A 12,055-nucleotide genomic window follows, 5' to 3' on the forward strand; every position below is an offset into this window, starting at 1 on the left:
GACAGACTGAATTCCACCAAAAGGTATAATTAAGCTTAGTATAATCCTTCCAATTTCCAGTAATATGTTGAATGGCAACCCCCGTCAATATTAGTAAAAATTTATTATTATTTGCAGAAATTGGACTCTTAAATCTCATAGATGTACCAAATAAAATAAAATCATAGGAAAGGGCAACATGATTTTCTAACAATGAATTAATTTGGGACCAAATTAACTTCCAAAAGGCATTTATATAGGGATAGAAAAAAATTAAATGATCTAAAGTCCCAGCTTCTAAACTACAGTGCCAGCATCTATTAGACCTAGAGCTATTCAACTTCTGTAAACGAACTGGGGTCCATAAAGCTCTATGCAACAAAAAGAACCAATTCTGTCTCATAGATGCTGACCTTGTAGTTCTTATTCTCCAAGACCAAAATCGTAGCCATTGAGAGGCAGAAATTTGGTGCCCAACCTCAATGCTCCAAATATCCCTAAGACCAGTTTTGTGTTTTTTTATTCAAATACCCATACAACAATTTATACCACTGTGCGGCTTGGTGACCCAAGAAATCCGCCTGAAAGCATAGGAATTCCAAACTCTACTGAGAATTAAGAACTTTCCATTCAGGAAACACCTCCTGAATAGCCTGCTTCAATTGCAACCATTTTTTTAAAAATTATATATGGTTATAAATAGGGTGGGATTGGGATATATGGTATTTGTTTTAACTGGTTTATTATTAATGGGTGGGATGGGTGGGGAGGGATTCTTTTATGCTTTGATGATTATAAGTAAGAATGTCAAGTGATTTGTAAAATTTATTTTTGATTGAATATTACACACTTCTTGTAAGATATGAAAACGAATAAAGATTAAAAAATATATATATATGACAGTTTCTTATTTTGGGGGAAACACGGTAAAATTACCTATATATAGGTTAAAGAATTTTAAATAAATAACTCAAGTTTAATTTTTTGTTGGTTTTGCAATTTTATAATTTCAATTATAATATGCCACAAAGAACATTTGTTCCATTTAGTGTATCAGAGCTAAAAAAGTTTGAGACACAGTACTTTAGAGCTTAGGCCAGCCCATGCCAACCAAGCACAGGGATGCAGGAGTTCAGATCTCAAGTGCTGCCAACAAGCAGGTTGACAGAATATGCCTAAAATGCTTGAAGGAGTTGTGCAAGGCTGACTTGGCAGCACTCGAGACCTGAATTCCTGCATTAATGGACAATTTTAATTTACCCTCTCCCCCCTTTACAAAACTGCAGAAGTGGTTTTTAGTGCTGTTCCCAGTGCTCATAAGAACTTGAGTGTTAGGAGCAATGTGGAGCATTCGGCTTGCTAAAAACCGCTTGTGTGGTTTTGTAAAAGGGGAGAATTAGTGTTAAACAGATGCATGCAATGACCGAATCAGCTTTGTACAGACATGAAAATACTTACCGTATTTTTCACTCCATAAGATGCACTTTTTCCACCCAAAAAAGTGGGTGGAAAAAAGGGTGCATCCTATGGAGCAAATACCCCAACCCCCCTCCCCCCTTGGTTACCTTATTTTAATTTTGGTGCCCTCCCTTGCTGGACGCAGCTTCCTCTCTAGCAGCAGAGCGGCACACAAGGCTGCCTGCCTGGTCGGCTGACGCGTCTGCCTCCTCTTCCCTTCTGTAGTGAAAGAGCAGCGCACAAGGCTGCCTGCCTAGTTCCGCTCCGTTTCCGTTCTCGCGGGAAGTGGCGCAGGACCAGGCAAGCAGCCTTGTTTGCCGTTCTGCCACTACAGAAGGGAAGAGGAGGCAGCCGCATCAGCAAGCAGCCTTGCGTGCTGCTCTGCCACTGGAGACAGCAAGTCCTGCTTCCCACACACTCCCCGTGGGCCGGGCGTGACCAGCAGCCATCGGAACCGGCAGCCGCTTGGAGTCGGCCCTGATGAGAGTGAGCAGCTGCGTTAACAGCAGCAGCGGCGTCTGGTTCCAGTCTCCCACTCGCCTTCCTCCCTTCCCCCAAGGCAGTGCTGGGTGGCACATCTGGGCCTCAGCTGCCTCCACTGCCGCTCCTCTGACTCCCTTCGCGTTCGGGCAGGACATAGAGGAACGGGCCCTTCAAGCTGCGCCGGAGGAACTATAAGATACGAGGGAGGGGGTAAGGGGGGACCCTACCTGCTTGCCTCGGGGGGTGGGGTGCCCTGCCTGCCTCAGGGTGGGAATAAGGAGTACAGGAGGAAGAAAATGAAGCTTAACACGGGGAGAAAAAGAGACAGAGCAAATAAATGTTGAAGGAGGAGGGAGCATAGAGATAAGGACATGGAATAATGCTGGAAAGAGGAGGAATAAAGATACAGAGATGTGATACTTAATGGAAGGGGAGGAAATAGTATACATGGATAGTGAAGAAGAGAAGAAAGATTATACACTTTGGGGAGCCCTGCCTTTTGCTTGCCTCGGGGTGGGGGGCCCTGCCAGTCAGTAGGCCTGCCTGCTTTGTGCCCTGTCCCTGCCTACAACTAGACCACCAGAAGGCGGACAGAGTACAGAGCCTGGCAAGGAGGGGGGACAGGGTGCAGATCCTGGCAGGGAGAATTTTGGTTCAGAATGGGGTTTTTTCTCATTTTCCTCCTCTAAATATAGGGTGCGTCTAATGGTCAGGTGTATCTTATGGAGTGAAAAATACGGTAAATGTAAGTCACCCTTGCCTACTACTGAAAAGTCAGTAGCTAAATCGGTTAAAAAGAAATAAATTGTTCCGGCCCATAATATGAGCAGTGGAATTAGAATCCACTGTATTGCATATCTGTAATTGTGCTTTATCAGACTATAATCTCTGTTGTGGGGGTTTTTTTTTCCTTCTACAGAAGCAAAAATGGTCTCGTCTGTTAACTGGAATGCATTTCTGGAAGATGGATCAGAATTAAAACAACTACAGCAACAGTCCCCAGTAAAAATGGATTCAAAAAGAAGTGTAGGTTACTGTAACAATTTCCTTTTGGGGGGGAGGGGGATGGATTAATTAAATAAATATACCCTATGTTGTAATACTTTTATAAAGTAACACTGCATGTATCTCTGCCTGTAAGCATCTTTTTATATACGGGATATGGTTAATGTAAAATTGTACACACCAGTAAGAGCCACCTAGTTTTTAAGTAAACTTTGGGCAGAGACTTGGTGCAAAGTTGATGTACTGATGTAGATTTAACTGAACGCCATCCTTTTTTCTATATCGATTTCTAGCAAAACTTAAATGACCTCATAACCAGTGTGAGCTGTGACGGCAGCTTCAGAGGTTAGAAAATAAGGCTGAGCAGACTTCTAAGGTCTGGGTCACATAAATGGCAAAGAGGTCAGCGTTGGGGCTGGAGTGAGCGTCAGCAGGCAGTTGGGAAGAAGGCCAGTGCCAGGCAGACTTTGATGGTCTCTGCCCCAAAAGTGGCAGGGGGAGAGCGAGAGATTAAATTTACCAGTGTTAATCATAAAGAAGTAGAGCTCATGCAGTGTGTCTGATTTAACTGGCCACCTTGATAGGCAGGATGAATGCAGGTCTTTATCTCCTGACATTTACTATGTTAAATGCATTTTTTATCATAGAAACATGACAGCAGATAAAGGCTAAATGGCCCATCCAGTCTGCCCATCTGCAGTAACCATTATCTCTCTGAGAGATCACACGTGCCTATCCCAAGCCCTTATGAATTCAGACACAGTCTCTGTTTCCACCACCTATTCCGGGAGACTGTTCCAATTCATGAGGATCCAGTGTATTCATCCTTATCCCAGGACAAGCAGGCAGATATTCTTGACTGATGGGTGACGGCACCGACGGAGCCCCGGTACGGACAATTTTAGAGTGATTGCACTCTAAGAACTTGGAAAGTTCTGGCATGCCGCACCGTGCACACGCGAGTGCCTTCCCGCCCGACAGAGGCGCGCGGTCCCCAGTTTCTTAGTTTCCGCGGAGCTAAGAAGACGCGTTTTTTCAACGGCTGTTGAAAATTTTTTTGACTTGCCTTCCCGCTCGCGTAAACCTTTTTGGCTTTTGCCTCTTTCTTTTTTCTTTCATTTTTGTAAAAAAAAAAAAAAAATTCTTTTGTTTTTCATTCAATTTGGCTTTTCCCCTGCGGGGCCTTCTGCCACCATCGAAGCCTCGGCCTTCGATTTGGCTGAAGCGGTATTCACGTTCATGCCCCCTCAGCCAGGTTTTAAAAAGTGCCAGCGGTGTGCTCGGCCCATATCTCTCACGGACCCACACAACTGGTGCTTACAGTGTTTGGGTCCTGAGCATCAGGCCTCCACCTGCACCCGCTGTGCCACACTTAAAAAACGAACATTGAAAAATCGCCAAATCCAACAGCGATTACTGTTCGGTGCCGAGATGTCCGATCCCGTCCCATCGACTCCGGCTTCGGCACCAGTTCAGTCGGCACCCTCTTCTTCGACGCCGCGAGACTCCGCGCCGGCGTCCCAACATGCAGGTAAGCCGGCTAAGAAGCCTTCCCCGCTGGAGCGTCCTCCGGTCTCGAGTGCAGTGAGTCCAATCCTGCCGACTGTGAGGCGCCAGCGGAAGCGCTCCGCCCCTATCGAGGTGAGTCCCTCGACATCGGGCTCCTCATCTCCGGGGCGTCGAGCGGCACCGCAGGTACCGCAGAAGAAAAAAGCGGTACCGGTGCCATCCCTTGATGACCGTATTACGGCCATTCTCCAGGCACAGCTCAAGCAGCAATTGCAACAGCTCCTTCCAACTATCCTGGCACCGAACCTTCCGGTGCCGGTCCGCACTGAGCCGGTACCGATAGTGGAACAACCTGTGCTGTCGGTATCCACTCCCTCGGTACCGATTCACTCCACTTCATCGGTATCGATGCCAGTCCTTGCGCCGGAGCCGAGAGCTCAACATCAATCGGTGTAGACTTCGGCTCCGGTGCAACCGATTACATCGCCTGGGTCGATATCGATGAGATCGGGTAAGTCAGTACGCAAGACCCGGCATGTGGACCCATCTACCCCTGAGTCTCGGGATCGCTCTTCCCATGTCAGGGATCCTGATCTGTGGGGAGATTCAGAAGAGCCTTTTCTCTCTGAAGGAGAATGTTCCTCAGATGAGGAGGAGTCTGCTGTACATGACCCGTCCTCTAAACATGACACTTCATCTTTCTCCAGTTTCCTGAAAGATATGTGTGATTCTCTGTCCATTCCTTTGGAGGCTGAGTCCAAAAAGTCTAAAGCTTTTTTGGACGCCCTGGACTTTGACCAACCTCCAAAGGAATTTTTGAAGCTCCCTCTTCACGACATCTTGAGGGAGACTTTTTACAAGAATTTAGAGACTCCCTTAACGGTTCCAGGGGCCCCACGTAAGTTAGACTCTCTGTACAAAGTAATTCCCATTCCTGGGTTCGACAAACCACAACTTCCTCATGAATCTTTACTTGTCGAATCCACCCTTAAAAAATCTTCGGGAGCCAGTGTATATGCTTCTGTACCTCCTGGCAGAGAGGGTAAAGCCATGGACAAATTTGGTAAGAGGCTCTACCAAAATGCAATGTTGGCAAATAGAGCTGGAAATTATGGCTTTCATTTTTCTTTCTATCTGAAACATCTCCTTACCACCATGGCTTCCTTTGAGAAATACCTTCCTCAACGGAAACAACAATCTTTCCACCATTGCTTGTCTTCTCTGTTTCAACTGCGTAAGTTCATGGTTAGGTCCATTTACGACACCTTCGAACTTACTTCCAGAGCGACAGCAATGTCTGTGGCAATGCGTCGCCTGGCCTGGCTTCGGGTATCTGAACTTGATGTTAATCATCAAGATCGGTTAGCCAACGCCCCGTGCCTAGGGGATGAGCTTTTTGGGGAATCCATGGATTCGACTACTCAAAAGCTGTCTGCTCATGAGACACGTTGGGATACCCTTCTTAAAAATAAGAAAAAGCCTCCCCCAACAAGGCCTTTTAGACAACAGTCAGCCTATCAACGCCGCTTCACAGCTCGGCCATTGCCAACAACTGCTCAGCAACCCAGGCGTCAACGACAGCAACAGCGTCAGCCTCCCAGACAACAACAACAACAGCAGCCTGTGAAGCCAACTCCACAGCAGAAGACACAGCCCTTTTGACTTACTTCTCCAAAGTATAGCCAGTACTCCTATATCTGCTCTCCTGCCTCAACCTATAGGAGGTCGTCTCTCTCTATTTCTCAGCCGGTGGGAAGTTATCACTTCGGACCAATGGGTCCTCAATATCATCCGCCACGGCTACTCTCTCAACTTTCAGACTCTTCCGTCCCAAAACCTGCCAAAAGAGTCTGCTTTGAACAGTCCTCAATTTGCCCTCCTTATTCAGGAAGTTCAATCCCTCCTTCTTCTAAACGCTATAGAAGAAGTTCCTCTAGATCAAAAGGGGCAGGGATTCTACTCCCGTTATTTTCTAGTCCCCAAAAAAACAGGAGATCTCAGACCAATTCTAGATCTTCGCGATCTCAACAAACATCTGGTAAAGGAAAAATTCAAGATGCTTTCCTTAGCCATTCTTTATCCTCTTCTCAACCAAGACGACTGGCTATGCTCCCTCGATCTCAAAGAAGCATACACTCACATACCAATCAATGTAACCTCAAGACAGTATCTCCGTTTCATGATCAATCGTTGTCATTACCAGTACAAGGTGCTGCCCTTCGGTCTTGCCTCCTCTCCAAGGGTGTTCACCAAATGTCTCATCGTGGTAGCTGCTTTTCTACGCTCTCACCACCTTCAAGTATTTCCTTACCTGGACGACTGGTTAATCAAGGCCACATCCGCTCCAGCAGTTCTCCTGGCCACCAACCAAACCATACAGTTTCTACAAATATTGGGATTCGAGATCAATCTACCCAAGTCTCATCTCATTCCCACTCAAAGACTCCAATTCATTGGAGCGATATTGGACACACTCCTCATGAGAGCATTCCTACCATCCAACCGTCTTCAGACTCTTCAGTCTCTATGTCAGCAGGTGCTTCCTCAACATTCTATCTCTGCCAAACAAATGATGATACTCTTGGGTCACATGGCATCCACAGTTCATGTCGCACCCCTCGTACGTCTTCACCTGCGAACTCCTCAATGGACCCTTGCTACTCAGTGGTCCCAAGCGACGGATCCTTGCTCACGACACATCTCTGTGACATCATCTCTTCGTCAATCTCTACAATGGTGGTTGGTATCCTCAAATCTATCCAGAGGTCTTCTGTTCCATCAACCTCCTCATCAACTAGTCATCACCACCGACGCCTCTCCTTATGCATGGGGAGCTCATTTGAACGAGTTCCAGACTCAAGGTCTTTGGACAGCCCATGAAAAGAAGCATCATATCAATTTCCTGGAACTCAGAGCGATGTTTTATGCCCTCAAGGCCTTCCAACATCTTCTCTTTCCTCAGGTCCTTCTGCTGTGCACAGACAATCAAGTGGCCATGTACTACATCAACAAGCAAGGGGGGACAGGCTCTCGCCTCTTGTGCCAGGAAGCACAGAAGATCTGGACTTGGGCCATAGATCACCATCTCTTCCTGAAAGCTATCTATATTCAGGGAGAACAGAATTCCTTAGCGGACAAGCTCAGCAGAATTCTACAGCCTCACGAGTGGACACTCGATCCTGTAACTCTACAGTCTATCTTCACTCAATGGGGCACTCCTCAGATAGACCTCTTTGCAGCTCCTCACAATCACCAGCTGCCCCTATTCTGCTCCAGACTCTACTCCCCTCACCGTCTGGCAGCAGATGCATTTCTCCTCGACTGGTCAAATCTGTTCCTGTATGCTTTCCCTCCTCTGCCTCTCATGTTGAGAACCTTATTCAAGCTCAAGAGGGAACGAGCCACCATGATTCTGATTGCTCCGAGGTGGCCCAGGCAACATTGGTTCTCCCTTCTACTTCAACTCAGTTCCAGGGAACCTTTTCTTCTTCCACTGTATCCTTCTCTGCTTACACAGCATCAGGAGACCCTTCTACATCCCAACCTCCAGTCTCTGCACCTGACGGCTTGGTATCTCTCGGGCTGACTTCTCATGATACGCTTTTTCTCAGCCTGTTCGTTCCATTCTAGAGGCCTCCAGGAAACCAGCCACTCTGCAATGTTACCATCAGAAGTGGACGAGATTTTCTTCCTGGTGTCTTCTTCATCATCTTGATCCAACTTCCCTGGCAGTGGAGACGTTGTTGGATTATTTGCTTTCTTTGTCTGACTCTGGCCTTAAGTCCTCTTCCATCAGAGTCCACCTCAGTGCCATTGCTGCTTTTCATGAGCCGATCCATGGAAAACTTCTATCAGCTCATCCCCTGGTGTCCAGGTTCATGAGGGGTCTTTTCAATGTGAAACCACCTATTAAAGCCCCTCCTGTTATCTGGGATCTCAATGTGGTTCTTTCCGCCTTAATGAAGCCTCCATTTGAACCTTTGGCTACCGCTTCTTTCAAGTTTCTCACTTGGAAGGTACTTTTCCTTATTGCTCTTACCTCTGCCAGGAGGGTCAGTGAGCTTCATGCACTGGTTGCAGATCCACCTTTTACGGTCTTTCACCATGACAAGGTGGTTCTGCGTACACATCCAAAGTTTCTCCCTAAGGTTGTCTCTGAATTCCATCTCAACCAATCCATTGTTCTGCCTGTTTTCTTTCCAAAACCTCATTCTCATTCTGGGGAACAAGCTCTACATACTTTGGATTGTAAAAGGGCTCTAGCTTATTATCTAGAGCGTACGAAACCCCACAGATCAGTTCCCCAACTCTTTCTGTCCTTTGATACCAATAAATTGGGACGTCCTGTTTCTAAACGTACGTTGTCTAATTGGCTGGCAGCGTGCATTTCATTCTGTTATGCTCAGACCGGACTGACACTGGAAGGTTCTGTCACGGCCCATAGAGTCCGAGCAATGGCAGCATCTGTAGCTTTCCTCCGTTCCACTCCTATTGAGGAAATCTGCAAGGCTGCTACTTGGTCCTCAGTTCATACTTTTACATCTCATTATTGTCTGGATGCATTCTCCAGACGGGATGGACACTTCGGCCAATCTGTTTTGCAAAATTTGTTTTCCTAATGGCCAACCTTCCCTCCATCCCTCTTTTTGTTAGCTTGGAGGTCACCCATCAGTCAAGAATATGCTGCCTGCTTGTCCTGGGATAAAGCACAGTTACTTACCGTAACAGGTGTTATCCAGGGAAAGCAGGCAGATATTCTTGCGTCCCTCCCACCTCCCCGGGTTGGCTTCTTAGCTGGCTTATCATAACTGGGGACTGCGCGCCTCTGTCGGGCGGGAAGGCACTCGCGCGTGTGTGGTGCGGCATGCCAGAACTTTCCAAGTTCTTAGAGTGCAATCACTCTAAAATTGTCCGTACCGGGGCTCCGTCGGTGCCGTCACCCATCAGTCAAGAATATCTGCCTGCTGTCCCTGGATAACACCTGTTACGGTAAGTAACTGTGCTTTCTCCTGCATCCCAGTCATTTCTTTAGATGATTCAGGCATCTTCAAGGTGATGAGTAGAAAAGTTGTAATGGAGAGCTGTAGAAAATCCGACCGATGGGAACGGGCGGAAACTAAAGACTGGGGATTATGGGGAAGCAGGGGGAAATGGGTAGGGCTCGGGCATGCCCAGTGGGGCCCAGGCACTGCACGTGCTCAGAGGAAAAAAAACAAAACTCTCTGAGCTATTGGAGAGCTTATCTGCAAATTGGGAGCTGTTGGGACAACACCCATATGTGGCTGACTATCCTGTTGTCCACGGAGAACCTACGTTACAGGTAAGTAACTACACTTTTTTTATCATAGAAACATGACAGCAGATAAAGGCTAAATGGCCCATTCAGTCTGCCCATCTGCAGTAACCATTATCTCTCTGAGAGATCACACGTGCCTATCCCAAGCCCTTATGAATTCAGACACAGTCTCTGTTTCCACCACCTATTCCAGGAGATTGTTCCACGCATCTACCACCCTTTCTTTAAAAAAGTATTTCCTCAGATTACTCCGGAGCCCTATCACCTCTTAACTTCATCCTATGCCCTCTCATTGCAGAGTTTTCTTTCAAATGAAAGAGACTCAACTCATTCACATTTATATTACGTAGCTATTTAAATGTCTCTATCATATCTCCCCTCTGCTGCCTTTCCTCCAAAGTATAAAATTGAGATCTTTAAGTCTGTCCATACGCCTTATCACGAAGACCACACATTGTTTTAGTAGCCTTACTCTGGACCGACTCCATCCTTTTTATATCTTTTTGAAGGTGCGGCCTCCAGAATTGTACACAATATTCTAAATGAGGTCTCACCAGAGTCTTATATAGAGGCATCAATACCTACTAGCTATACCTCTCCCTACTTAACGTAGCCATACCTCTCCCTATGCAACCTAGCATCTTCTAGCTTTTACCGTCATCTTTTCAACCTGTTTGGCCAACTTTAAGATCATCAAATTCAATCACACCCAAGTCCCGCTCTTCCATCAGTCACATAAGTTCTTCACCCCCTAAACTGTACCGTTCCCTCAGGTTTTTGCAGCCCAAATGCAAGACCTTGCATTTCTTAGCATTACATTTTAGCTGCCAAATTTCAGACCATTCTTCAAGCTTCACCAGGTCTTCATGTTATTCACACCATCCAGCATGTCTGCTCTATCAAATAGGTTCATACACGTGTATAGAACATGTACACATTTATACCTTCTATGCAAAAATAGGTGCAGTTTTGACATTCACCTAGTCTCCCTGGTACAATATTATCCCCTCCCCCATGTACAGTTCATGTCTCGGAGATGCCAAAGAAATATCATTTATTCATGGACTAATGATAGTGTGACTTTTGGGTAGTCTGGATTCAACCAATGCTCCCTCTAAGGCAGGGGTTTCAAAGTCCCTCCTTGAAGGCCGCAATCCAGTCAGGTTTTCAGGATTTCCCCAATGAATATACATGAGATCTATTAGCATACAATGGAAGCAGTGCATACAAATAGATCTTATGCATATTCTTTGAGGAAATCCTGAAAACCCAACTGGATTGCGGCCCTCGAGGAGGGACTTTGACACCCCTGCTCTAAGGGGTGGCCAGGTTTGTTCAAATTTTTTTTTTCATGTGAATGACAAGTTCTAAAACCCAACAGTTTTTGATTCCAGTGTTAGCCATGCTTTTCTGCATATAGCAAACATACCCTACTGGGTCAGACCCATAGTCCATGTAGCCCAGTAACCTGTCTTCACGGTGGCCAATCCAGATCACTAGTACCTGGCAAAAACCCAAACAGTAGCAACATTTTCTTTGTGTCGGGTCACTATTTTTGTGAGCGACCATATGAAATATATGAGCGATTCCTTCTATGCAGAGCATGTGAGCAACATAGCATTCAGGTCTTTATCTGCCATCATTTACCGTATTTTCACGCATATAACGCGCACGTTATACACAATTTTTATAAACCGTGCATAACCGTGCGCGTTATACGTGTGAGCGCGTTTTACAACTTTTTTTTTTTCAATCCGACTGGCATCCTCCCTGTGAACCGCCATCCTCCCGCCCCCCCCGCTCGCGTCACCCCCCTTCCCCCGCGATCCTACATCCCCCCCCAGCATCGCAAAACATCTCTTACCCGATTGGGCACCGGCACCAATGCACAGGATGTGCCAGTGCCCGAAGATCCTCCCTCGTTGGGTTGGGCTGGGCTGGGCGGTGTGGTGTGAGAGAGATCCTCCTTCTTCCTGCGCCGGCCTGGACTAGGCTTTGAGCATTTGCGCATGACCAGAGAGCAAGACCAGAAGGCTTTGAGCATGCGCAAATGCTCAAAGCCTAGTCCAGCCCGGCGCTGGAAGAAGGAGGATCTCTCTCACACCGCACAGCCCAGCCCAACCCAACGAGGGAGGATCGTCGGGCACTGGCACATCCTGTGCATTGGTGCCGGTGCCCAATTGGGTAAGAGATGTTTTGTGGTGCTGGGGGGGGGATGTAGGATGGCGGGGAAAGGGGGGTGACACGAGAGGGGGGCGGGAGGATGGCGATTCGCAGGGGGGATGCCGGATTCGAATGAAAAAAAAAAATGCTCTCTCAGGTAAG

The 12,055-nt window shown here is 46.9% G+C and overlaps 1 protein-coding gene across 2 annotated transcripts in view; it reads left to right on the forward strand.

Moving 5' to 3' along the window:
- NOL11 (nucleolar protein 11) overlaps nucleotides 1–12,055 on the forward strand; it is a 76,832-nt gene that overhangs the window by 20,497 nt on the left and 44,280 nt on the right. For both annotated transcript variants that reach the window (XM_033961489.1, XM_033961490.1), the window contains exon 10: nucleotides 2,840–2,946. In XM_033961489.1, the coding sequence (XP_033817380.1) occupies nucleotides 2,840–2,946 (107 nt within the window). The remainder of the gene's footprint in view (nucleotides 1–2,839; nucleotides 2,947–12,055) is intronic.

This window comes from Geotrypetes seraphini, chromosome 10 (genome assembly GCF_902459505.1).
Source record: "Geotrypetes seraphini chromosome 10, aGeoSer1.1, whole genome shotgun sequence".
NCBI lineage: Eukaryota > Metazoa > Chordata > Amphibia > Gymnophiona > Dermophiidae > Geotrypetes > Geotrypetes seraphini.